Raw genomic sequence first — 27,971 nt, 5'->3', positions numbered from 1 at the left:
GGACTCTGCTGTAGCAACAGAACACTCTTTTATTTAAGACACTGCCAACACACGCGCGCACGCGCGCACACACACACACACACACACACACACACAGAGCCTGGGTTCATTTCAGCTCCAAGAAAAAAAAATCACACTAAGTGTCCCAACGTCCACCCACTGTGTATAGCGGTGACATCAGGCCGGGGAAAGGGGCTCAGGTAGATCCTGGCACCTCCTCTCATCAGAAACTTTTTATTTTTGCCTTTTGCTGACTTGAATCTGTACCTTTCGGTGGAATAAACCAGCAACCTGAGCACAAATCAGTCTGCTTGCTTGTTTGTTTTCTGAGTCTTCTGCCTCTGGTTCCTGGGTCCCTGAACCCCAAAGCTGCTCGGGAGGCTGCCACCCCACCCCTACAAGGGCTGGGGACCCTGATTTCATTGCGAGAAACAAAGGCGGTTTGCTGTGAGCTCTTTGCTTGGGCCCCTCCTTGAGGATGTGAGCGTGACCCCTCTACCTGCCAGAGATCCAGAAGATTTCCCCACTCTCCCCCCAGCCAACCCCTCCTGCGGGGGCTCAAAGAGGGAACAGAGGCTTCGGACACCTTCCACACCGCTCCTTTATCTCCTTTATCTCGGTTCTCCCAGCCGCCCCCTGCCAGGCAGAGCTTGTGTGTGTGTGTGTGTGTGTGTGTACGCGCGCGCCCGCCCGCCGCACTCAGACCACCATCAGGACCCCCTCCCTCCCCAAGGCCCCTTCTGTCCTCACTGGGTGGCGGAGCTGGAAGCCCCCACCCCCCTCACATGGCACTCTCGTTCCCGCCCCGCCCCCTTGAGGCCCCTTTCTCGTGAGCCATGAGCGATTTGTAGGGCTTCCCCAGGCTGGGGAGGGTGAGCTCGGCCTCCTGCAGCTCCAGCTCCCGCTGGGACAAATGCTCAATGACGGCCGCTCCGATGGAGTCCCCCAGCACGTTGGTCATGGTTCGAAGGCGGTCGCTGGCGGGGGAGAGAGCGGGAGAGAGGGAGAGAGAGCCCGTTAGGGTTCGGTCACCTCTGCGATTCTTCTTGCGGATGTGACCCAAAAAGCATGGGGAAGGAAGGGGAGAGTGGGCCCGTGGCTCAGGGCTCCCCGTCTGGAGGGCCTGGGCTTCAGTCCCAGCGCTGCTCCCCAAATCCAGCTCCCTGCGCATGTGCACACCCTGGGAGGCAGCAGGTGGTGGCTTAAGGGCTTGGGTTCCTGCCCACCCACATGGGAGACACAGATGGAGCTGCTGGCTCAGCCCTGGCTGTTAGGGGAGCATTTGGGGGGCAGGGAGGGGTGGGAGTGAAGCAGCCAATGAATGACTCTCACTGTCCCTCTTTCAAATACAATGAGGATAAACAGATAAATAAATTTTTAAGAAAGAACCAGGACTAGGACTAGGTGTAGCGGGCGGTTCCCACTCACGGCTGGGAGCCCAGGTTTGTTTCTGTGTAAACCTGCTCTTTTTTTCCTATTTTCTTTCTACATAAGTGACATCTTAGTAGCCATATAACATTTCAGATCATAAATCCATTTGTTCAGCCACCAGGAAAGGTGGAGAGGCTATTCAGAAAATAATGTAAAGACAGGCTTTTGTCGTCTTTATCTGATAGCAGTAAAGGCAGACACCCCTATGCCGCATAGCTCATTTCTGAACCTGCTTTCTCTGTGGTGTTCCTCCACTGTCTTGTTGCAATCACAATATTTTTTAAAGATTTTATTTATTTATTTGAGTGGCAGAGTTACAGAGAGAGGAGAGGCAGAGAGAAAGAGAGAAAGGTTTTCCATTTGGTGGTTCACTCCCCAAATGGCTGCAATGGCCAGAGCTGAGCCGATCCGAAGCCAGGAGCCAGGGGCTTCTTCTGGGTCTCCCATGTGGGTGCAGGGGCCCGAGGACTCGGGCCATCTTCCACATGGCTATCATAATTTTGCACATTTTGCTCTTCTGTCCCTATAATGACCTCTAAAGAATGCCTCCCGAGTGGCAAAGTCATTGAGCAAATGTTTTACAATTTTATGAGATTTGAGGTTTATCATCTGAGTTTTCATCTTCCTTTTTTTTCTGGTGCCAGAGCTAATTTTTCTCTCCTCCTAACATTGTGTGTTGATTCCACCACTGGAGCTCAACTAGAAATCTGAGAACAGTCCACCCACGTGGAGTAATTAATCGAAACAAAACCAACTTGGCTCAACAAAAAGTTATTTTGTCCATCCTAAGAGATCAATTTTGTAAATTGTAAATTCTTTCCCTTTTTTTAAGCCTGTGTGGGTAACCTATGGTCCTTTCTCACCCAGAGAGTCCTTCTTCTGTCTTTAAAATATTTCACCAAAACAAAACTGTTAGTAAAAGTTGAGAATTCTAAAAAAAAAAAAAAAAAATTGCCAGCCAGCTCTGTCCCATGAATCACCTCTTTGTGACTGCTACATAAAACAGGTAAGAAGGGAGGCTTTGAGAGCCGGCATTGTGGTGTAACGGGTTAAGCCACTGCCTGCAGCCCTGGCATCCCATATGGGCGCTGGTTCAAGTCCCAGCTGCTCCACTTCTGATCCAGCTCTCTGCTGTGGCCTGGGAAAGCAGCAGAAGATGGTCCAAGTCCTTGGACCCTTGCACCCACATGGGAGACCTGGAAGAAGCTCTTGGCTCCTGGCTTCAGCCTGGCCCAACTCTGACCATTGCAGCCATTTGGGGAGTGAAGGAGCATATGGGAGATATTCTCTGTCTCTCTCTCTCTCTCTCTCTCTCTCTCTCTCTCTCTTAAATAATAACAAAACCTTCTTTTTAAAAATGAAATAAATAAAAGCATTTTAAAATAAAATTCTAGAGGTGAAACATTCTAGAACTCATTCTGCCAGAAGGAGAGCCCGCGGGGTTGGTTGGGACCCTGGGGAGGGCACAAGAGAACACTCACAGGAACCAGTCCACAGCGATGATCAGTGTGATGTCCTCCGTGGGCAGGCCGACCGACGTGAGGACGATGACCATGGTGACCAGACCTGCCTGGGGGATGCCAGCAGCCCCAACACTGGCCGCCGTGGCTGTGATGCTGCACGCAGAGGGGCAGGGGGGAACATGGAAACCACAGGAGGAGGGGGGCAGGAAGGAGAGGCAAGGCAGAGACAAAGGGGCCAATACAAAGAAGAGAAATAGTCAATTTCCCCAGGGCATCCTAAACCCCCAGTCGGATGCAGAAAGAACAGTGCTTGTTTCTCAGTGCAATCAAAACGAAGAAAATTCAAACACCTAGAGACAGACACTGGAACTGGGTTAGAGAAGTGGGGGGCAGCTCAAAGGATACAGAGTTGCAGTTTGTGTAGCATGAATCAAAAAAGATACAAAGTTGCAATCTAGCAGTGCCACCAAGGCTGAGATGGATGGTTAATGGGAGGGCCATGGTTAGTAGTAATATTATATGTCAGAAATTTTCTAAGCTTCTAGTTGCAAAACAAGAGAGAGGAAGATGAAGTTGCTTACCTGTAGCAGTCATTTCCCTGCACATGTGTTTACTACAACATCGTGTGCTACACCTTGAGCTTGTACAATAAAAAGAATTTTAAACACATACTACATAGGAGGGTTTCAGGAATTAAACGCACATCCTAAGCCGCCGGTCCCCAGTGGCTGTCATAGACGGTTGTGGGGGGTGGGGCCCTCCTGGAACCCAGGTTTCTGAGTGGAAGTCAATTCAATGGATCCAGGGAAAATGTAGACACAAGAGCAGGTGTCTCACCAGCTGCATCTAGGGGCTGGAGAAGCAGGGATGCAACAAACTAGGCAGCAGCCACGCACCACCCAGGGGAGCTGCCCATCTCCCTACACACACACCAGGAGGAGGAGGGGGTCTGGACAGCCAGGCCCAGGTGCTGGGAATGGACTTGGGGAAGCCGGGCCACGTTCAGACTCAAAAGGAGGGATTGTCTGCAGAGCTGAGCGGATGACAGATTGACCCAGGGTCCTGGCCAGCATCTGACCTAACAGGACACTGCACAGTCTGGAGTCCCAGCTCCACTTGTAATCCCAGCTTCCCTGATGTGCACCCTGGGAAGCAGCAGGAGACAGCTCAAGCACCTGGGCCATGCATGGGCCTAGTGTGGCGGTGCAGTGAGCTAAGCTTGGTGCAATGCCGGCATCCCATACGGGAACACCGTTTTGAGTCCCGGCTGAATCATTTCCAATCCAGCTCCCTGCTAATGTGCCTGGAAAGGCAGTGGAGGATGGCCCAAGTGCTTGGGCCCCTGCCACCCATGTGGGGGATCTGGATGGAGCTCCAGGCTCCTGGCTTCAGCTTGGACTAGCCCTAGCTGTTGCAGGTATTTGAGGAGTGAACCAATGTATAGAAGGTCTCACTCCCTCTCTCTCTGTTTTTCTCCTCTTTTAAGACATTTCATTTTAGAACAGTTTTAAATTTACAAAACAAAAAGTGTGAGGTAGTAATACAAAGAGTCCACATACTCTCACCCTACTCCCTCTATTATTATTTCTTATTAGTATATTACTGAATATGTCCAGCTTCTCCTATTTTTATCCAAACTCCCTATAAAATAAATAAATAAATAAATAAATCCTTTAAAATAAATAAAATGAGGTCACTTAAAAATGTTCATGGAAAATAGAATTAAGAGAAATTTATCTTAGTGCAAAAATATTTTGAAATGCATAGTTTTTTTCAGGGTACACACTTTTCATGAACTCTTTGAAGACTTCTCATACAAATGGATTTCCAATTATTTTGAACCAAGATAAAGTCATTGTTCACTCCATATCCTATTAACTTGTTATTTTTTTATCTTAAGGATTTGTTTTTATTTATTTGAGAGGCAGGGTGATATAAGGAGGGAGACAGAGAGAAATACGGAGATATTCCGTCTGCTGGTTCACACCCCTCAATTAACCATGACAGCTGAAGCTGGGCCAAGCTGAAGCCAAGAGCCAGGAAGGAGCTCCATCCAAGTCTCCCATATGGGTGGCAGGGACCCAAGTACCGGGGTCACCATCTGCTGTTTTCCCAGGAGCATCAACAGGGAGCTGGATCAGAAGTGGAGCAGGGGCTGTCTTGCATCCCATATGGGCACTGGTTTGAGTCCCAGCTGCTCCACTTCCGATCCAGCTCTCTGCTATGGCCTGGGAAAGCAGTGGAAGATGGCCCAAGTGCTTGGGCCCCTGCACCCATGTGGGAGACCTGGAAGAAGCTCCTGGCTCCTGGCTTCAGCCTGGCCCAGCTCTGGCCACTGAGGCCATTTGAGGAGTGAACCACCAGATAGGAGACCTCTCTCTCTGTCTCTCTCCTTCCCTCCCTCCCTCCCTCTCTGTCTGTAACTCTATCTCTTAAATAAATAAAATCTTTTTCAAAAACTAAAAAAAAAATTCTAAAAACAAAAGAAAGAAATTTCTATATCAGTATTGCCACAAATACAATTTTGTTAGTCATTTTATACCTGTCAAACCAACAGTTAAGAATGTATACTGGGGCCGGTGCTGTGGCATAGAAAGTCAAGCCTCTGCATGTAGCATTGGCATCCCATATGGGTGCCAGTTCGTGTCCTGGCAGCTCCACTTCCAATCCAGTCCCTGCTTTGGCCTGGGATAACAGTGGAAGATGGCCCAAGTCCTTGGGCCCCTGCACCCATGTGGGAGATCTGGAGGAAGCTCCTGGTTCCTGACTTTGGATCGGCCCAGCTCTGCCGATTGCAGCCATCTGCGGAGTAAACCAGCAGATGGAAGACCTCCCTCTCTGTCTCTCCTTCTCTCTGTCTGTAATTCTACCTCTTAAATAAATAAATAAAATCTTTAAAAGAAGGAGGAGGAGGAGGAGGAGGAGGAAGGAAGGAAGGAAGGAAGGAAGGAAGGAAGGAAGGAAGGAAGGAAGGAAGGAAGGAAGGAAGGAAATGTCAGTTACTGCTGTCCAGAGAAGTTTCAAGGAATAAAATTATGGGGCCAGTGCTTTGGCACAGTGGGTTAAGGCCCTGGCCTTAAGTGCTGGCATCCCATGTGGGCACTGGTTCTGGTCCCTGCTGCTCCACTTCCCATCCAACTCTCTGCTATGGCCTGGGAAAGCAGTGGAGGACAGCCTAAGTCCTTGGGCCCCTGCACCCACATGGGAGACCTGGAGGGGGCTCCTGGCTCCTGGCTTCGGATCAGCACAGCTCCAGCCATTGCGGCCATCTGGGGAGTGAGCTGATGGATGGAGGACCCCTCTCTGTCTGCCTCTCTCTGTAACTCTGTCTTTCAGATAAATAAAGTAAATCTTTAAAAATCAAAAAGAGAAAATTTCATATCCTAAAAGGGTCACCTGGTTTCTTCTTGGTTTATCTTATTTGGATTTGGTTTTCTTAATACATATATTCATAGACAAATAGATAGATAATAGATTGATAAATGATAGAGATAGATTGATAGATAGTCGACACTGATAGATATAAATAATAAATCCATGGATGATAGCTATAGGTAGATGACAGATATAGATGATATAGATAGATAAAGAGATGTTAGATAATAAGTGATTGATAGATGATAGATTGACAGATAATAGAAGATAGACATAGCCAGATGGTTGATAGATGGATACAGATAGATAATAGAAATAGGTAGATGACAGACATAAGTAGATGATAAAGAGATGATAGATGGATAGGCAGGTGACAGACAGAAGTAAATGAGCACAGGGTTGCACAGACAGCGTCTCATGGAGATGCTTCAGAGCAAGCATGGCAAGATGAAATTCCAGATGAGTTCATTCTGGGGCAAGACAATCTTGACATTCATGGATCCTTTTTCTCATCTGATGCATTTTGCACAAGCTTTGCAAAGAGCCCTTGTGTATACAGATTACAAAACCCTTTGCACCGAAACAGTCTCGGGTTTGAATTCCATTTCTGCATGAGCTTCTGAGGAACACTGCTATTCCCACTGCCCTCCGTCACGGAGGGAGCCTGCCACCTCTCCACACTGACCCTGGCGTCCACCGCAACCTGTGCACGCCCGCGGGAGGCGGGGAACGTGAAAACCTTGCATAGGATGAGCTCATGCCGCCCAGACCCAAGAAGGCAATCTGGACTTCTCTGGGTGAAGTTTAGGCTTGGTTCAAACCAGGAGACTGCAGGTAAGCAAGCCCTCTCTGCTGGCAACTGGTGAAGTGTGACCTGGCGAGTGTCGGGCTGGCCTCCAGCTCCAGCCTCTCTGCCCAGATTCCCAGGAAGCAGCTGACAAGGACGCTTCAGCCCCTGGCTCATTAAAATACACTGCACTGGACAGCCACATCATTAGCCTCTGTGATAAGCCCCTGTTCCCGATGATGTCAAAATTCCCCATGACAGGTGATCCTTGCTGCGTCTGAGACTCTGACCAAAAAGCGTTCCTCTGAAAGGATCTTCAGGAGGGTGCTTCCAAAAGCTGATGAAGAGTGGAATTTAAAGACAGGTTTATTGGGGCATAGCAGGTTGAGCTGCCACTGGCGACGCCTGCATCCCATACTGGAGTCTCTGCTGCTCCGCACTTCCAATCTGGCTCCAAGCTGGGAGGCAGCAGATAATGACTCAAGTGCTTGGGCCTCTGCCACCCACGTGGGAGACCAGGATGGAGTTCCAGCTCCTGGCCTTAGCCTGGCCCAGCCCTGGATGTCAGCATTTGACAGTAAACCCACGAATGGAAGCACTCTCAATCTCTCTCTTTAAAATAAATAAAAGTTAATTTAAAATTTTTGAGTTATTTGAAAGAATGAGAGAGAGGGAGAGGGGCAGCTTCTATCACTGATTCACTGATTCACTCCCGAAATGCTGGCAACAGATAGGTCTGGGCCAAGCCAAAGCCAGGAGCCAGGAACTCCATCCTGGCCTCCCATGTGGGTGTCAGGGGCCCAAGTACTTGGGCCATCTTTTGCTGGCTTCTCAGGTGCTTTAGAAGGGAGCTTGATCAGATTTTGAGCAGCTGGGACTTGAACTGGGATGCCAACATTGCAAACAGTGGCTTAACCCACTGGGCCACAACACCGGCCCCATAGATAAACTTCTTTAAAAGATTGGCTTATTTTGCTGCAAAAGAAAAAAAAAAAACTTTTGAAAGTCATGCATAGTTTTTTTCATGATGCATATTTTCCATTAATTTCTGAAGACCCCTCGTATCTCATTCTTTCCCATATCCTTGGTTACCTTAGGAAAGGATGTGCATTTTACCAAGACTGGCTACAGAATGTCCAATAAATCTGTTCATTCAAGATGTATTTATTGAACATCTGATACATGCTAGATACCTACAGAAGCTCCTACACTTACTACAAAGTTTGTCTCGATAAGCCCATTCTAAGTCAAAAACTCAATAAATCGTAAGTCGAAAATGAATCAAATCCATCCCAGCTCAGCACTCACACAGAGCGCTGGTGGTTGCAAGGCTGGGCTGGAGCTGCCGCTACCACAGTTGTTCAGCATTATGATGCAGAATCATGCCACCCACCGCAAGCCCAGGACAAGGTCCACATTCAACACCTGTAGTTTCCACGGAACGCCTATTGCTTTTGCAACATTGTACAGTCAGAAACAGCCGACATGGAACCATCCTAAGTTAGAATCCAACTGTAGTAGAAAAAAAATCCCTGCACAAATGTGGGGAGCAGGGTCCGTCTCCCACAACATGGTGGGGTGCCCGGGAGACAAATAAGTACTGAGACTGTGGACTGAAACTAACTCTATGCGTCTGATCTCCCACCATATGGCGCTGAGAGGGAGTAAACAAATCTTACACAGCTGCTTCGTCAATTAGCTGATTCCTGATCCAACCTCTGATTGGAAGAAAGCAGCGTGCTCAGCACACGGGCAGCAGAGCACGGATTGGTGGGAGAGGACTATAAAAGGGGGAAAGAGACAACATGCAGGGCCCCCCTAAGAGAGTTGGTCGGAGAGCTCGTTGGTGCCGCTCCTCCGCGGAGGCAGGGAGCAGCAGCAAATCCGGGAAGGACCGGGGAAAGAAAACAGCGTCCAGTGCCGCTCCTCCGTGAGTGGGGGAGCGACACACAAATAGAACTTAGTGAGAACAGTAGTGGGAGAAGCAAGCAAGCAGCAGGCTGGAGTACAACACGTCTTAAGACAGATGATGGTGCTATTTGGGGAAATGTCTTGTCCTTGGAAAGTCCAGACGTACAATTTTAAACAGAGCTTCCCTGAAAAAGTGACAGTGGAGGCAAGACCTGAACGTGACAATGTTTGCCATAACTTTCCTACAGGTGGAAGATCCCTTGTCTCAGGAGTGGGAACATTTCTATGCCAAGGCCCCTTTGGACATTAACAACATGGCTCACACTAACAAGATCCACTTAAAAATTAGCCTGCTACAGAATTTTTTAATGCATTTTTTTTATTTATTTGACAGGTAGAGTTATAGGCAGTGAGAGAGAGACAGAGAGAAAGGTCTTCCTTCCGTTGGTTCACTCCCCAGATGGCCGCTACAGCCAGCACTGTGCCAATCTGAAGCCAGGAGCCAGGTGCTTCTCCTGGTCTCCCATGCGGATGCACCGGCCCAAGCACTTGAGCCATCCTGCACTGCCCTCCCAGGCCATAGCAGAGAGCTGGACTGGAAGAAGAGCAACCGGGACTAGAACCCGGTGCCCATATGGGATGCTGGCACCACAAGCGAAGGATTAACCTAGTGAGCCACGGCGCTGGTCCCTAATGCATTTTTTAAAGATTTTATTTATTTATCTGAGAAGCAGAGCTACAGACAGAGACAGAGGCAAAGAGAAAAGTCTTCCATCCGCTGGTTCACTCTCCAGATGGCTGCAACGGCCAGAGCTGGGCCAACTGGAAGCCAGGAGCCAGGAGCTTCTTCTGTGTCTCCCACGTGGGTACAGGGGCCCAAGCACTTGGGCCATCTTCTACTGCTTTCCCAGGTCATAGCAGAGAGCTGGATCGGAAGTGGAGCAGCTGGTACACAAACCGGCATCCATATGGGATGCCAGCACTGCAGGTGGTGGCTTTACCTTTTGCCACAGTGCCGGCCCCTAAAGATTTATTGAATTCCAAGTCCCCCCCGGCCATGGTTGCCTTGTCAGGACCTCACCAAATGACATCCCTACCTCTGCCTTATCTGAATACTTGGGACTGGAAGTGTTTAAGATTTGGGACTGATTTTTGAATATTTACATACAGAGATCTCTAAGGGATGATACTGAAATTCATTCATATCTCATATATACCTTCAACCTATTTTTTGATGACTGTGTGCATAAGACCAAGCTTATGTGTCCACTGAACCATCGGGTGGGATTTCCCACATGTCCACATTCAAAATGTTTCAGATTCAGGGACTCTCAGGATTTGTTGGGATTAGGGTGGTTTAGCCTGTAAGAACCACATTGGAACATCTGGGTGACAGAGCCCAGGAACCTGCATTTATGGCAGGAGCCTGGGGCGATCAGAATGCCTCAGCCACACTTTGAAAAACTCTCCATGGGCACCGGCGCTGTGGTGTAGCAGGTTAAGACTCCGCCTGCAGCACTGGCATCCATATGGATGCTAGTTCGAGTCCCAGCTGCTCCACTTCTGATCCAGCTCTCTGCTGATGCATCTGGGAAAGCAGTCAAAGATGGCCCGGATGCTTGTGCCCCTGCACCTGCACAGGAGACCTGGAAGAGGCTCCTGGCTTCTGGCTTCGGATCAGCTCAGCTCTGGCCTTTACAGCCATTTGGGGAGTGAACCAGCAGATGAAAGACCTCTCTCTCTGTGTCTCCCTTTCTCTGTCTGTAACTCTGCCTCTCAAATAAATAAATATTTAGGCCGGCGCCGCGGCTCACTAGGCTAATCCTCCGCCTTGCGGCGCCGGCACACTGGGTTCTAGTCCCAGTTGGGGTGCCGGATTCTGTCCTGGTTGCCCCTCTTCCAGGCCAGCTCTCTGCTGTGGCCAGGGAGTGCAGTGGAGGATCGTCCAAGTCCTTGGGCCCTGCACCCCATGGGAGACCAGGATAAGTACCTGGCTCCTGCCATTGGATCAGCGCGGTGCGCTGGCCGCAGCGCGCCGGCCGCGGTGGCCATTGGAGGGTGAACCAACGGCAAAGGAAGACCTTTTTCTCTGTCTCTCTCTCTCTCTCACTGTCCACTCTGCCTGTCAAAAAATAAAAAATAAATAAATAAATATTTAGAAAACAAACAAACAAAGCTCTTGACAAAGGAATCGCCCAGGATAGCACGTGAGGAAAACCCACCAGCACCGGCTCCCATAGCATCAGGTAGCAAAGCCTGACTCAACAGCAGGCTCCTCCCACCTTCGAGGTCTCCTCTGTCCTGCAGTAGGGCTCCCTCCCTGCCCTGGCCAGCTGACGATGTCACCTGTTGTGCAGGTCAGCCCCAAGTCCCCTCACCTGATCGTTGTAATCTGGCCCAGGTTGAGCTCGTAGTTGTTGACTTGAGCAATGAAGATGGCGGCCAAGGCCTCGTAGAGGGCAGTGCCATCCATGTTGACAGTGGCTCCCACAGGCAGCACAAACCTGGTGATGCGGCGGTCCACCCCCAGGCCCTCTTCCAGGCAGCGGAAGGTAATGGGCAGAGTCGCAGAGCTGGGGTTGGGGGCGGGGGGCAGAGAGAGATGGGGGCTGAGAAGGGAGTAGCCAACGGAGGACTCCCCTTGAGAACAAGATCTGAGCTCTTATCCCTGGGGGATAAGAGAGGGGTCTTCCTGAGGACCCCCATTCCCCAGAGAGAGAGAGACCTTGCTACCCTAACCCCATCAGTCTCTCTTCCCACCACCTCACAGAGAAGGGAAGCCAACTTGATTGGCAAGTCTAGCCAAAGGAGTAGGCATCGAGGGGCAGGCATTTGGCCGAGTGGTTGGGCTGCCACTTGGAACACTCAGATCCTGTACTGCAGTTCCTGGGTTGCAGTCTCAGCTCTGCTTCCAATTCCAGCTTCCAGCTGAGGTGCACCCCAGGAGGCAGCAGGTAATGGCTCAAGGAGTCAGGTCCCTGCCACCCGCGTAGAAGACCTGGGTTGCATTCCTGTCTCAACTCCAGCTGTTGCAGGCATCTGGGGGGTAAACTATCCCATGGAAGATCCTCTCTCTCTCTCTCTCTCTCTCTCTCTCTCTCTCTCTGTGTGTGTGTGTGTGTGTGTGTGTGTCCTTCAAACAATTTTAATGGGATTTTTAAGATTTTTTTCTATTTATTTGACAGGCAGAGTTACAGACAGAGAGAGGGAGAGACTGAGAGAGAGCTCTTTTATCTGCTTGTTCACTCCCCAAATGGCCACAATGGCCAGAGCTGCGCCAATACGAAGCTAGGAGCTAGGAGCGTCTTCCGGATCTCCCACACAGGTGCAGGGACCCAGTCACTTGGGTCATCTTCCACTGCTTTCCCAGGCCATAGCAGAGAGCTGGATCGGAAGTGGAGCAGCCAGGACTTGAACTGGTACCCATATGGGATGCTGGCACTGCACGCGGGGGCCTTACCTGCTATGCCACAGCACTGATTCCTTTAATGGGATTAAAAAAAAAAAAAAAGAGTGGACATCTTATTTGGCGTCAGCCCATTCACAGGACACGTGCTCTGTCTGGCCAGCTTTACATTGGGCAGTGAGAATCCTGGACTCACCCTTACGGCCTTGGAGTGTCCAACTCAATGGCGACGAGATGAGTTTAATTCCTGGGTGTAGGGACATCAATCTTGGGCACGAGCCAAAAGGCAAGTTCTCCCATCAGCATTAGGGGCCATAGAAATGACACAGGGGACAGACAGTGTGGCACAGCAAGCTAAGCCACCAGTTACAACGCCAGCATTCCGTGTCAGAGCCCTGGTTGGGGTCCCAGGTGCTCCACTTCCAATCCAGCTCCCTGCTCATGAGCCTGAGGAAGCAGCAGAGGATGGCCCAAGTTCCAGGGCTCTGCCACCCACTGGGAGATCCTGATGGAGTTCCTGCCTCCTGGCTCCTGGCTTCAGCCCTTCAGTCTGGCCCATTCTGGCTGTTGCAGACATTTGGAGCCTTTGGAGGTGGCCCCAGGAAAGCGGGGGTGTGGGGAGGAGACCATACCTGGAAGACGTGCCCATGGCAGTGATGAGGGCTTGTAGCATGCCCCCGATGAAGGGGAAAGGGTTTCGGTGGGTGACGAGGAAGTAGATGAGAGGCAAGACGCCACCGGCATGGAGGAACAAGCCCACGATGACAGTCAGCGTGTACATGCCCAGCTGGCCCCCAAGGACGGCCATGTCTTCCATCTCCAGGATCTTCCCAGCAATCAGGAACAAGATGCCCACAGGCGCGTACCTGGGTGAGCCACATGCCTTGTCAGGGTTCTCAGGAGACCTCCCTTCCCAGGTCAAGAGCCCACCCAGGAACCAAACATAGCCCACCTCGCAGTACCTGACTCCATCCCACATCCCCCCAAACACTCACTAAGAAATAGGTGTGCACTCCACACGCCTATTCTACTTCCTCCTCCTGCTCACCCCAGCTCCCCTGAAGGGCAGAAACACCCCTACATCTCTGGCATACGACCTCATCAAGCCACTTCCCCATCCTAGCCCTCCCCTCCCCATGTTGGACTCTCAAAAGGTTGGCCTCATAGAAGCAAAGAGTATGGGAATACTGGGGCTGGGAGGTTGGAGGCAGAAGTGAGTCAAAAGATGCAACACTGGCGACCGGCGCTGTGGCACAGCAGGTTAATGCCCTGGCCTGCAGCACCGGCATCCCATATGGGCACTGGTTCAAGTCCTGGCTGCTCCACTTCAGATCCAGATCTCTGCTATGGCCTGGGAAAGCAATAGAAGATGGCCCAAGTGCCACCCATGTGAGAGACCCAGAAGAAGCTCCTGGCTCCTGGCTTTGGATCAGTCCAGCTCTGGCTGTCATGGCCATTTGGGTAGTGAACTAGCAGATATAAGACCTCTCTTTCTCTAACCTCTCTCTGTAACTCTTTCTTTCAAATAATAAAGAAAATAAATATTTAAAATATGCAACACTATAACTATAGTTCAATGTTTAGTATACTTGAAAATCGTGAAGACAGCAGGTCTCACTGCAAAAGATTAGTATGTAAGGTGACACCTACATGAATGAGCCCAGTGTAGCCACTTGACAATATAAACATATTTTGAACATCATATTATATGCTGTATTTAACATGTTGTTATTATAATATTTATTATGTTATAATATTTTTATACTATAAAAGCCCCCTTTGTTTTTTAACTAAAATAGATTTTTAAGTGAATACATGTTTGAGAGAATGCAACAATGCATGCAAGAATGAGTGTAGATGAATAAAATATAAAGACACACAACACAGGCCAGAGCTGTGGTGTAGCGGGTAAAGCCGCCACCTGCAATGTCGGCATCCCATGTGGGTGCCAGTTCAAGTCCAGGCTGTTCCACTTCTGATCCAGCTCCCGTCTAAGGCCTAGGAAAGCAGTGGAGGATGGCCCAAGTGCTTGGGCCCCTACACCCACGTGGGAGACCTGGAAGAAGCTCCTGACTTCTGGTTTCAAATCAGTCCAGTTCTGGCCATTTTGGCCATTTGGGGAGTAAACCAGCAGATGGAAGATCTCTCTCTCTCTCTCTAACAAATAAATAAATCTTTAAAAAATAGTGGATGAATGAATGCACAGAAGAATAAGTGAATGGGGCCGGCGCCGCGGCTCACTAGGCTAATCCTCCGCCTAGCGGCGCCGGCACACCGGGTTCTAGTCCCGGTTGGGGCGCCGGATTCTGTCCCGGTTGCCCCTCTTCCAGGCCAGCTCTCTGCTGTGGCCAGGGAGTTCAGTGGAGGATGGCCCAGGTGCTTGGGCCCTGCACCCCATGGGAGACCAGGAGAAGCACCTGGCTCCTGGCTCCTGCCATCGGATCAGCGCGGTGCGCCGGCCGCAGCGCGCCGGCCGCGGCGGCCATTGGAGGGTGAACCAACGGCAAAGGAAGACCTTTCTCTCTGTCTCTCTCTCTCACTGTCCACTCTGCCTGTCAAAAAAATAAAAAATAAAAAAATAAAAAAATAATAAAAAAAAAGAATAAGTGAATGAACAAACAAGCAAAGTGACCATTGCAGAAGGAAATGAATGAATGAACGAGTTAGCGAATTAACCAACACATAGATGGATGACCTCGGCCCCAGACCCCCTCCCCAGCAAACCACTCAGCAGCTTCCCTGCAGCCTGACCTCCCGGCCCTGGCTCCCCCCTCCCCTCAGGGGCTCAGCTCCACACTCACCAAATAATAATGCCCACGAGTCTCATAATAGCCTCATTGAGGCTGTCGAAGAAGTCCCTGAGGACCCGGCCCTTGTGTTTCATGCCGCCGATGACCAGTCCAAAGGCCACAGAGAAGACCACCAGGCCCAGGGCGTTGATGCCGTTGGCAGAGCCAGGCACGGGGACCGTCTCCTCGAAGCTCAACACCTCCTGGAGGGAGCCCAGGGCTCGGGTGACGTTTTCCAGGAAGCTGGTTCCATTCTCCACCGAGGACGGGGAAGGCATGGAGGCGCCCAGCTCAGATCCATTCTCTGTCCTCACGACGGTCCTGGTAACCACCCTTGTGCTGTACTGTGTCTTAAACTGGAACATGGAGACAGGGGACTCAGGACTCCCCTGCAGAAATGCCTTGAGGACACGAACTCCTGGTTCCCACAACCTGGGACATTTTTTCGACAAAACTGAAGAGGTGAATGAATGATTGGACTGATGCACAGAGGAATGAATGAAGGGATTTTTAGATCCATGATGGACAATGGTATGAATGCACTCCAGAAAATTAAAAATAGGGGGCTGGTGTTGTGGCATGGAGGGTAAAGCTGCCACTTGCCATGCCAGCAGCTTCCCATGTGGGCACAATTCTTGGCTGCTCCACTTCTGATCCAGCTCCCCGCTAATGTGCCTGGGAAAGCAGTGGAAGATGGCCCAAGTACTTGGGTTGCTGCACCCTCGTGGGAGACCCAGAAGAAGCTCTTGGCTCCTGGCTTCAGCCTGGCCATTGCAGCCATTTGGGGAGTGAACCAGAGGATGAAAGATCTCTCCCCAACTCTGTGTGTTTCTCCCTTCTCTCTCTAGAACTCTGCCTTGCAAATAAATCAATCTTAAAAAAAAAAAAAAAAAAAAAACAACCTCTCTCTCTAGTTAACTATGCCTCTCAAATAAATACATAAATCTTGTTCAAAAAAGTTAAAAATAGGACTGTGGTATAAGCCAGTGTCCCCTGGGTATATAGCCAAATCCATATGTCAAAGAAGTATCTCCAGGGCCGGTGCTGTGGAGTAGCGGGTAAAGCTGCTGCCTGCAGCACTGGCATCCCATATGGGCACTAGTTCTAGTCCTGGCTGCTTCACTTCCAATCCAGCTCTCTACTATGGCCTGGGAAAGCAGTGGAAGATGGCTCAGGTGCTTGGGCCCCTGCACCCACATAAGAGACCCGGACGAAGCTCCTGGATCCTGGCTTCAGATTGGCCCATTTCTGGCCATTGCGGCCAATTGGGGAGTGAACCAGCAGATGGAAGACCTCTTTCTCTCTCTCTCTCTGTCTCTGTGTCTCTAGCTCTAGCTCTCTCTCTCTCTCTCTATCTCTCTCTTCCTCTCCTTCTCTGTCTCTTTCTCTCTAAATTAATTAATTAATTTTTTAATACAAATTCTAATAAAAATGTAAAGGAATGGATGAACACATGCATACCTGAATGAGGGGCTGAAACCCCCACGCACGGAAGGGTGAATACAGACTCCGCATTTTCACAAGCCCCTCAGGCAATGCCCAGCTTGAATCTGGGGGCAGACCCTTCCCCTCAACCACCGAGGGTGGTCATAAATCCCAGGCTCTCCCACCCATATCCAGGTAGCCTTCCGTCTATCCGTGTCGCTAACCCCTCTTGATACCCACACACACCAATGAGAAATGCACTGGTTCTCCCAGACTCCTTCAAGAGCCCCTGTCCACAGCTCTCCCAGTACCCTCCTTGCCCACCCCTGATCCTTGGGCCTGTGCACTCAGCAGCAAGCCCGTCCCCACAGGAAGCCCCGCCCCAGCCTCCAAGCTCCGCCCCCTGACCTGTTTGAAGCAGGCCTCCACGAGGTTGGGTGGGAACATATTTCTGCAGAAAAACACCAGAGGAAGGAAAGAGGTTAGACCTGGAAAAGGTGAGCTCATGTGACCCCAGTAGCACTAACAACCACAATCGGGGCAACACCTGAACAAATACGTTATGCCAGGCACTCAGCAAAGCGCCTCACTTACATTAGTGGGTTTAAACACTGCAGTAGGACATGGAATTCAGTGCCCACTTGGCAGGCATCCCATATTGGAGGGCCTGGGTTTGAGTCCCAGCTCTGCTTCCAGTTCCAGCAACCTACAGATGTGTGTACCTTGGGAGGCAGCAGGTGATGCTTAGTGCTTGGATGCCTGCCACTCACATGGGAGACCTGAAATGAGTCCCTGGTCCCTGGCTTTAGCGTGGCCCGCCCCCTGCCATTGCGGGCGTTTTGAGCACTGAACCAGCAGGTGGGAAGAGCTATGGCCAGCCTTGATTCTGGCTGCTCTGAGAGAATCCATCACCCTCCGATGGAGCTGAGTAGACACCTGCTCTTCTCACTGCACCCCTGGGCGCTGCAGTTCCATCCACCCCAGCTTCGGTGTGGAGAGCTCACATCCTAGGGGTGGATATGCCCAAGAATCCCCAGAGGAAACAAAACAGGGCCAATGGGTGTCGCCCACCTCCTCCCACTCCTCCCCCGGGGGTCACTTCTTGAGTAGAGGTTGTCCCCAGTCATCAAAATGAGAGAGCACAGCACCTGACCAGGTCCATGAAGGCATCGGCTGTGGGGATGGTCTCGATGCGGCCCTCGCGGTGAAGCCCCTCCTTGGAGCCCTTCCCAGGATGAATGATGGTGACCATGAGGATGCCGATGAAGACGGCAATGATGGTGGTCACCATGTAGTACACGGCCGCTCTCATGCCCATCCTGCCAGTCGCCTTGTTGTCCAGCGACGCCATCCCTGCAGGGCGGGACGCTAGCACAGCTGCCTACGGATGGATCCGATCCAGACCCCACCACCCACCGCCTCATCCCCAGAATCCACCCAGCCCACCACTCTACCCCCATTCTGTCTTCCATGTGTCCTTTGCACTCCCCTGCACCCGTAACCCCAAGCACCAACCCTACCAAGCCTACAACCTTCCATCTTCCCCAAGCCAACTTTTCCAATCTTCACCCACCTTCCATGGAACCCTATGTTGCACCCTAAGCTTCCTTTGATTCGTTCACCCTCATCATCCCACTATCCACCCCCCAAACCACACCTCCCTCCAACCCACCTCAACACACACCCTCTGCAATAGATACTATTGGTGCTTCCCCCAAATGCCCTTAAAAGCCCATCCGTGCACCTGTTTCTGCAGGTGTTGGTTGCTATTGGCAGCTCAGCTGCCAAAGATTGCCCTCAGCAGCACAGGAGCCGCCTTGCCCAGCCAAGCCCCAGGGGAAGCTTATGGTCAACGGCCCAACTTGCACAAGGCCAGATTAGGGGCAGAATTGGAAGGACAATTCTACGATGCCATTCACACCTTGGAGCTCCCCTCTGTAGGGTACCAGGCTGAGGGCATAACTCCCCATCACACACCTTTGGTTAGCTTCTTCCTCCCCCGACCCTGCATCCCTCACTTCTCCCTGTTTGGAGCTATTCCTCCATAAACCTCCTTGTGCAAATATCCCCCCCAGGTTGGGCTCTGCTCCTGGGAGACCTAAGAAAACCATTCTTCTCTGCCTGAATCTACATCCCCAATTGGCAGATCCGGGGAGCTAGCAAACTACACCGCGGAGTGGAGCATCCTCGTGAGAAGCTCTCTGGGGAAGGAGAAGTACTTGATCTTGGCGGGTACGAGAGCTGGTACGGGTACAAGGCAAATGCCAGGCTAGCCACATGTCCTTCAAGAGGGCTCCATGGACTGGAATTTAGACGAGCTGTAGATCTACTGCCTGGTTGTTTTTTTTTTGTTTTGTTTTGTTTTGTTTTTTTGTTTTTGTAAATAAAGTTTGACTACAGTGCAACCATGTTTGTCCACGACTGTGTCTTGTCCAATGCCAGCAGAACCGAGTTGTTGCAATGTGGCCATCGAAGCTGAGAAGCCCTCCTGAGAAAACGCCTGTGGACCTCTGAATAATCCATCCACATGCCCATCCCACGCTCTGCCCACCAACCTGCCCTGCCCTCTCGTCCACCTTGCACGCTTGCACCTCGCCCCTTATCCCAGCTGCTTTCCCTGGATGCCACACCTCCTTCCACAGCCTCTTCTTCACCTCCAGGAGGTCCTGAGCCCCTTGAAGATGCAACTCCGCTGAGATAAGTGTGGGTCACAGGAGGTCAACCTGGGGCTGAACAGGATCCGGGCTAAGGGCAGGCTCCTTGTTTGAGGGGCCATCCTGGGGAGACGGCCCCATACTTGGGAAAGCCTGGGCCTTGGACAGGTTTTGGAGGCCAACGGTGGCCCCAGGTCTCTCACCTGTGACCAGGCTGGAGATGATGAGCGGCAGCACTAGCATCTGTAGCATCCTCATGAGAAGCTCTCCGGGGAAGGAGAAGTACTTGATCTGACGGTACGTGAGCTGGTATGGACGCAAGGCAAATGCCAGGCCGACCCCTAGAGCCAAAGACAGGGGCCCGTGGACTGGAATCTGAGTCACCCAGCCCCAGGCAGAGCTTGTCCACCCCCAAGAAAGGTGTGTAGGTGGAAGAGAGACAGAACCATTCCATGAGTATACTTGTGTCAGCACTGGGATGCATGTACAGGGGAGAAACAATGTATGTGTGGTACGTGTTACACATGTATGCACATGTTACATGTGTGTTGATGTATGGAGTCTGTGTGTGTTCGTGTGCATCTGGGGCCATGTGTGTCCGTTGGTGAGCATGTATGTGTGAGCCCACACATGTGGTTACACATGTTGTCTTTTCTTGGGTGTGACTTGTGTTACTGTATTTGCACATGAGGGTGCATGTGTATTGGATCATGTGAGAGAATGGGCTTACCCACGTGAACATGTCATACATGTATATGTGTTCAAGGGTGCATGCATGATTTTCTGTGTTTGCACCTGTAAGTTATGTGCAGGCATAAAAATGTGGCCATGCTAACGCATACGTGCACATGTGTGTGTGCACTGAATATATACACGTTACTTCAAAAAGCTGGGGAAAATGGGGCTAGTGTTATGGCACAGAAGGTTAGGCCATAGCCTACAGTGCCAGCATCCCATCTGAGCACTAGCTCAAGTCCCGGCTGCTCCACTTCCGATCCAGATCCCTGCTAATATGCCTGGGAAAGTAAGGTGCCTGGGAAAGCAGCGGAAAATGGCCCTGCAGAAGCTCCTGGCTCTTGCAGCCATTTAGGAAGTAAACTAGGATATGGAGATTCTCTCTCTCTCTCTCTCTCTCTATATATATATATGTGTGTGTGTGTGTGTGTGTGTGTGTAACTCTGCCTTTCAAATAAATAAATCTTTTTTAAAATGCATGAATTTCAATATTTTTGCACCAAATACACAACTTTTTTTTTTTTTGACAGGCAGAGTGGACAGTGAGAGAGAGAGACAGAGAGAAAGGTCTTCCTTTCGCCGTTGGTTCACCCTCCAATGGCTGCCGTGGCTGGCGTGCTGCGGCTGGCGCACTGCGCTGATCCGAAGCCAGGAGCCAGGTGCTTCCTCCTGGTCTCCCATGCGGGTGCAGGGCCCAAACACTTGGGCCATCCTCCACTGCACTCCCGGGCCACAGCAGAGAGCTGGATTGGAAGAGGGGCAACCGGGACAGAATCCGGCGCCCCGACCGGTACTAGAACCCGGTGTGCTGGCGCCGCAAGGCGGAGAATTAGCCTAGTGAGCCGTGACGCCGGCCCAAATACACAGCTTTTAATGGACCTTATGAAGCCCCTTCCTCCACGAGAGCTGGCCCCTGCACACAGCTGTGTCTGCAACTGCGGGCAGGTGCGAGGGGGCCGGGCATGGAGCCAGGAGAGACGCGCACGGTGCAATTCCCAGTATGGGGGAGAGGGGGGCCGGGGGGGACAGGTGCTCACCAATGACCACAGCGCTGACGGTCAGCAGGATAAACGCGTTCCGACGCAAGAAGCGCAGCACGTGCTCGCGGGTCAAGGTTTGCAGCTGCAGGCGCGTGCGCAGCGCTCTCTGCCGCAGGCGCTCCCGCAGCCGCCCGGGCCAGCCCGCCCCACCCAGCCGCCCGCCGCTCTCCCGCAGGAAGAGGCTGTTGCCGTGGCTGCTCATCGTCTATTTGGTCCGGGACAGAGGCCGGGTCCGCAGAGCTAGCGATCAGAGGCGGGCCTGGGAGGAGAGAGAAGAGATAATGAGGGACGAAGGTGGGGGGGAGGACGCTTGGAGGAAGCTGGGGGGGCAGGGGCGCGCCAGGCTGCTGGGGATGCACCTGCGCCCGCACGCCCCGCCCACCCGGACACCTGCACCCCAGCCTAGGGTTCAAGGAGTCCAGACAGGAAACGGTGTGGTTGCATAGTGGCGGGGCAGAAAACTAGACAAAAGACGGGCGGGTTTTTGTCATTCCAAGGCTCTAACAAGGCCTTAGAACAAATCTAAGGCAGGGCCCTAGCCAGGCACCTCGGGGCACAAAGTAATACACCTGGGTGCCTGAGAGAATCAGCAGGTGCCTGGCTCACGGCAGGGGGCGCCCTGGGACTGCAGTGGAGGTCGCGGAAGTGGCTTAGTGAGCTACAGGAGAGAGAGGCGGTCCTTTGGGAGGTGAGTGGGGCTAGTTCCTGAGCCTCCCTTGGGGTATCAGGCATTCCCGAAGGTCAGGGCTTTGTGTCTGCTCTTCGGCATCTGGGCATTTTCCCAGGCCCACTTATTTATTTGTCTTTTTAAAAAATGTGTCAGGTGTCTGGCATAGCTGTTTGGTTAAGGTGCCACTCGGGATGCACCTGCGTACTATATGCAAAGTGCCCAGATGTGAGTCTGTGTTCTACCTGGGGCTCCAGCTGCCTGCTAGAGCATACCCTAGGGGGCTGCAGGTGATGGCTCCCTGCTGCCCACGTGGGAGACCCAGCCCCACACTGGCAGACATCTGGGGGAGTGAGCCAGCAGCCAGGAGCGCTCTTCTATCTTTGTGTCCTTTCACTTGATTAAAAAAAAAAGCATCTAAAATCTAAAATGGAAACTAGAAGGCTATGGGAAATGTTAGTTTCATTTTTCATAAACATCAACTAAAAATGCAAATAAAAATGAAAAGCTGTCCATTTATTTCCCAATCTCATAGGTACAGGGTAATTTGGAAACGGTGACTTTCATGGATCTGAGGAATTTTTCCCTACCTGGACCACTGCCTGCATTTAAAAAAAAGGGATATATTTAAATTATATTTTTTTGCAACAGCACTGGAATAAAGCACAATACAGACTGGCTACCACTGATAATGGGCTGACTTGCAGTACCATGTGCATGCAGTAGGAGCCAACTTTGCATCTGGATTTTTTTTTTTTTTTACTCCAGTCTCTTGCATTGCTGGGCAGTGATGTGGAGCACAGCTCCCAGTCAGCTCCATAGCCACAAGGGGACGCAGCCTCCACCTTACACTGCTGCTGTGCAATCGGTTAGCTGGACTCCATGCACTTTGGACTAAAGATACTTTCAACTCACCAGGGGCATAGGCACATCTGCCTGTGACTTTAGAACTAGAAAGAAATGAGATCGGCACTGCGGTGTAGTGGGTATGTAGCGCCCGCTTCCCACATGGGCACCAGTTCATGTCCCGGCCACTCCTCTTCCATCCAGCTCTCTGCTATGGCCTGGGAAAGCAGTGGAAGATGGCCCAAGTGCTTGGGCCCCTGTACCCACATGGGAGACCTGGAAGAAGCTCCTGGCTCCTGGCTTTGACCTGGCCCATCCCTCGTGGTTGCAGCCATTTGAGGAGTGAACCAGTGGATGGAAGACCTCTCTCTATCGCTCCTTCTCTCACTGTAACTCTGACTTATGAATAAATAAATCATTAAAGAAAAAAAGGGCTACAAAGAAATGATGGCTGCAAACATCGTGAAAGTACTAAATGGGGCTGGATGCTATTTTGAGAAGTGGTGTTTATGTTACCCAGCTTTCAATGTGACAAATGGGCACCTTAACATTCCAAATCTTAGGACATTCTCTTTGACCTCAAAGTCTATTAATTCTGAACAAATGAGAATGTGACAAGGGGGTGGGAGGTTCTCTAGAAGTACACTCCACCACCACCACCACCACCACCCCCCACCAGGGGAGAAGCCAGCTTGCCCTGCACTGACCACCCCCTCCCCAGCAGAACCTGGGAGGTCCCTGGGCCAGGTGCACCTGAGAATTCTGTTCATCCTTCAGTCCCCTCCCAAGCTCCGCCCACCAGCTCCCAAGATCCACCCACCAGTCTGAAGAAGAATTCAGCCAAGTCCCTGTGTGGCGGAGGCTCTGTCCCTCTACCTAAAGCCCCAGCTCCAGGGACAGGATCAGGCAGTGCTCTCCCTGCTCCCTCCCCTGCCCTTGGAACACTAACCACTCCACCAGAGGATGCTGGTTCCCGGGGGACTGCCCCAGCCTTGTAGGTTTCCCATCACCTTGCTCAGACCAGGGTGTGTCAAGTTCACTGGGAAACCCAAATGCAATGGTAAGTTGAAGGGTGAGCATTTGAACTAACGGTTAAGATACCAGTTAAGATACCCATAGCTCCGACCTCCTGGCTCCAGCTCCCTGCGGGCCCTGGGAGGCAGGTAGGTGATGGCTCAGGTAACTGTGTCTCTGCCATTCATATGGGAGACCTGGATGGACTTCCAGGTGCCTTGTTTTGGCACCACCTGGGGGCCATTGTGGGTATTTGAGGAGTGAACTGGTGTCTGGCAGTTTCTCTCTCTCTCTCTCTCTCTCTCTCTCTCTCTCACACACACACACACACACACACACACACACACACAAATAAAAAATACAAAAAACTCCCCCACCTTGCAAGAGCCAGCTTAGGGCCACTGTATCGTTCAGATGGCCCAATACACACGACACTTAGGACAGCACCCGGCGGGCACAGAAGCGTTATTGGCTGGGGTTGTGGTGCAGCTGTTCCACTTCTGATCCAGCTCCCTGCTAATGCTTCTGGGAAAAGCAATGAAGATGGCACAAGTGCTTGAGCCCCTGTACCCACGTGGGAGATTCGGAAGAAGCTCCTGGCTCCTGCCTTTAGCCTGGCCCAGCTCCAGCTGTTGCAGCCACTTGGGGAATAATGAAAGATATCTCTCTCCTCCCACCACCCCCTATAACTCTGACTTCCCAATAAATGAATACATCTTTCTTTAAAAAAAAAAAAAGTAATATTCATTGTAAAAATACTTGACTCCCAATGGTTTTCCCAGAACCTTGACCTCCTTGGGCTCCTTGACCTCCTGGGGTCTGTCCTGCTCTGGGTGGTGTTCCTGGGGGAGCCCCATCCCTCCCTTCAGGGCTTGCTCCTGGTCCTGTCTCTTAGACTTCTTGATTGGGAAACGGCCCTTCCATCATCATCTAAGGGCTTCAAGGATGGGTCTCCCACCTGCTTCCCCCAGCCCTCACACACCTCAGACTCAGAGATGTGATGAGACTGTTCCTGCTGCCCGCCCACCCCTACCCAACCAGGGCAAAGGGAAAGATGGGGAAGCCCCAGTATCCCCAGAGCTGAAGAACGCCACCATAGGCACAATTGAAACACCTTCATTTCATGTCAGTGCTATGCTAGCATGAGGAGTTGGGCTGAAGGGAGGAAAAGACAGGACAAGACCTCAGGGGCAACACTCACACTCGAACATACAACCTCAAATGCTTCTGGGGTGAAATCAACATACGTATACACCCCATCAGACACACTGCAACACACACACCTCTTCAGAAACTCAATGCTGACCATACATCACACACACATTCTATACACACACACCATCAGATACACAGCCACACACACACACACACACACACACACACCATCAGATGCACCTCACACACACACAGGCCATTGGACACACACACACACACATCAGATTTACCTCACATACACATACCCCATCGGACACACACACACACACACCATCAGCCACACACACACACACATCAGATGCACCTCACACACACACAGACCATTGGACACACACACACACTATCAGATGCACCTCACATACACCCCATCAGACACACACACACACACACATCATCAGATGCACCTCACATACACACACCCCATTGGACACACCCCATCAGACACACACACACACCATCAGATGCACCTCACATACACACAGACCATTGGACACACACACACACACCATCAGATGCACCTCACATACACATACCCTATCAGACACACACACACACACACACCATCAGATGCACCTCACATACACACACCCCATTGGACACACCCCATCAGACACACACACAATCAGATGCACCTCACACACACACACACCATCGGACACACACACACACCATCAGACACACAGCCCCCCCACACACATACACCTCATCAGATGCACAACCATACACACATACACACACACACCCCATCAGACACACAGCCACACACACACACCTCTTCAGAAATCCAACGCCAGGCATACATCACACACACATTCTGTACACACACACACCATCAGATGCACAACCACATACACACCATCAGATGCACCACACACACACACCATCAGATGCACAGCCACACACACATCTTCAGAAGTGCATGCAGTATCACAATTTCAACACTCACACATGTCACATACGCACACACCATCAGATGCACCACACACACACACTATCATATCACAACCACACACACATCAGAAATGCAATTCCACACATATGGCATGAGTCACACAATTTCTACACACACAAACACAGCATCAGATGCATACGTGCACACACACACACACACACACCAGAAATGCAACTCCATGCATACAGCATCAGTCACACAGTTACACACATGCACACACACAGCATCAGATGCAAAACCACACACACACACTCCAAAACTGCATCTCCTCACACACAGCATCAGTCACACAGTCACGGCACAGGTGACACGTCGGGCGCACACCATCACACACGTGACCACACACCTCCATGCACGCACCTCCTCCACACACCCCAGCACACAAAACTTGAGACATTCAAATTCTCCTCCACATATCAGCCCTCTGCCACACTCCCCCCTTCCAGAAGGCAATCCCACTCAGAAACGCAGCCTCACGCGCACACACAGCTTGGCCACCCGCCCACCCACTTGCGTGCGCTGCACCTCTCATACCCAGAGCCCCCACGCGGTGGTGGCAGAAACCCTGGCCAGGCGGGCAGAACTGGGTAAGGGAACAGGGCCCTGGGAGCTGCCGAGGCGTGGGGCTCAGGGTTGGAAACACGCGTGGCCACGCATGCGGAGCCCCACGCACGGGGATGCGCGCCAGGGAGACCCCCAAGGAGCAGGCAGGCGCTGAGACAAAGAGCAGCCGGCAGCTGGGGACGTGGGCGTAGGGGAGACCCCCACCCTGCCCGAGCCCAGCGCGAGCCCAGCCCGGGCACGGGTTTGAGCTCAACCTGAGCCTGGTCCCTGCCCGGCCAGAGCCGCGCCGCGCCGCAAGGTCCCCACTCACCTGCGTCGGTAGCGGCGGAGGCGGCCCAGCGGCTGCCCGAGCCCAGGGCGCAGCGCGCGGATGCAGGACCCGGAGGGAACCCGGCGAAGCGGCCGGCGCGGGACCGCGAGACCCGCCGAGGACGGTGCAGAGCCGGGCGCGGGAGAGCGGGGAAGCGCTGTGCAGCCGGCGGGATCCGGAGCCGGCCCTGCGCTCACGTGGGTTTGGGGGCGCGGGCGGCCAGGCGGGGGGAAGGGGCGGGATCCCCTCCGGGATGCCCCCCGCCTCCCCCGCGCCCAGTCCAGGAGCTGCAGCCGCGCCCGGGGAAAGGAGAGACCGCGTGCTGGAAGAGCGAGGAGGAGGTGGGAGGTGGGAGAGGGTTGGGGGGGAGCGACCGCCTCCAGCCCCCGCCCCCTGCTCCGAGCCCCCGCCCCCCGCCGCCTCCGCAGCCCTCCGAGACTCCCGAGTCTCCCTAGAGTGTTGTGGCGGGGTCGAGGGTGGGGAGCGTGCGGGACCCGGCCTTGGCACCGCTGGGGCCGCGCCCACGTCCTCTACGGAGGTCTGGGCAAGAAGCGAGCGCCAGTGTCTGGGTGGCAGCAGGCCCAGCGCGGGCTCCTCGGCCCGGCTCCCCGTCCCCCCACCCCACCGGGGGTGCGCCTTGCGGCCCCTGGGCCGGCCCCCTCGCTCCGTTCTCGTTCTCAGAGCCTGGGCTCATCCGAGCGTGGGAGATGGCTCGGGCGACCTGGCGGAGAATTAAAGCTGAGACAATTAACAGCGCGTGAGCAAATGGGAGACGAATCATTGCCGCTGTTGTAATTAATCCTCTTCTTGGCCGTCTGCAGGCTGCAGCTGGCAATGCCGACCTACATGTTTCGGATGGCGCTCGCTCGGCTCCTTCCAACATCTTGGGGCCTGTCCTGAGGCCGAGCCTGGCTGTCGCGGCTGTTGACCAGTGGCCGGCTCCAACCTCCTGGATGAGATGAGGCAAGCTTTTCCAGTGTAGTGCAGATGAGCGCGCTCGGGAGCTCGCCCAAGGTCACACACTGCCCGGAAACCCTGCCCCTCCTCCTCCCCACTCCAGCTGTTTGTCCAATCAACCTGGCTCTGCTCTTGTTCAACATTTCCAGGCGAGTGGTTCTTAAACGGAATCTGCCTCTGGCTCCTGACCCCAGCTTCCTACACTGAGGCAGAACCTGGGAGCAGCAGGGATGACTTAAGTAGTTGAGTCCCTGCCGCCCACAGGGGAAACCTGGATTGGATTCCTGGCCCCCGACCTGAGCCTGGCACAACCAGTGCATAAACAAATGGATGGGAATTCTCTGTCTGTCTGTCTCTGTCTCTCTCTCTCTGCCATTCGAGTAAATGAAAATAAATACATATACACTAAAAGCAAAAGACTAAGCCCATT

At 52.3% G+C, this 27,971-nt stretch overlaps 1 protein-coding gene and 1 long non-coding RNA gene across 5 annotated transcripts; one reads left to right on the top strand and one right to left on the bottom strand.

Moving 5' to 3' along the window:
* Positions 1-11: 11 nt before the first annotated feature.
* Positions 12-27,569, bottom strand: SLC1A6 (solute carrier family 1 member 6). Of its 3 annotated transcripts, none has more exons than XM_070058810.1 (11): positions 27,431-27,569; positions 26,585-26,906; positions 21,014-21,275; positions 19,445-19,582; positions 17,736-17,940; positions 16,996-17,038; positions 15,175-15,518; positions 13,006-13,239; positions 11,346-11,540; positions 2,913-3,047; positions 12-977 (listed from the first exon to the last, which is right to left on the bottom strand). In XM_070058810.1, the coding sequence occupies exons 3-11, from the start codon at positions 21,216-21,218 to the stop codon at positions 782-784; spliced, it is 1,695 nt and encodes a 564-aa protein (XP_069914911.1). In that variant the 5' UTR covers positions 21,219-21,275; positions 26,585-26,906; positions 27,431-27,569; the 3' UTR covers positions 12-781. The 3 variants fall into 3 exon arrangements, with proteins under 3 accessions (XP_069914911.1, XP_017194243.1, XP_069914912.1); XM_017338754.3 differs by lacking the exon at positions 27,431-27,569 and adding an exon at positions 23,921-24,068 and having other exon boundaries at positions 26,585-26,869; XM_070058811.1 differs by lacking the exons at positions 12-977; positions 2,913-3,047; positions 27,431-27,569 and adding an exon at positions 3,463-3,747 and having other exon boundaries at positions 26,585-26,871.
* LOC138845634 (uncharacterized) lies at positions 25,941-27,952 on the top strand. 2 transcript variants are annotated; one of them, XR_011382846.1, is made up of 2 exons: positions 25,941-26,297; positions 27,406-27,952. It is a non-coding gene; the product is annotated as an uncharacterized lncRNA (long non-coding RNA). The 2 variants fall into 2 exon arrangements; XR_011382845.1 differs by lacking the exon at positions 25,941-26,297 and adding an exon at positions 26,790-26,925.
* Positions 27,953-27,971: the final 19 nt, after the last annotated feature.

Source organism: Oryctolagus cuniculus, chromosome 16 (assembly GCF_964237555.1).
Source record: "Oryctolagus cuniculus chromosome 16, mOryCun1.1, whole genome shotgun sequence".
Lineage (NCBI taxonomy): Eukaryota > Metazoa > Chordata > Mammalia > Lagomorpha > Leporidae > Oryctolagus > Oryctolagus cuniculus.
The sequence above is the reverse complement of the archived record's forward strand: the minus strand, read 5'-3'. Positions and strand labels throughout refer to the sequence as shown.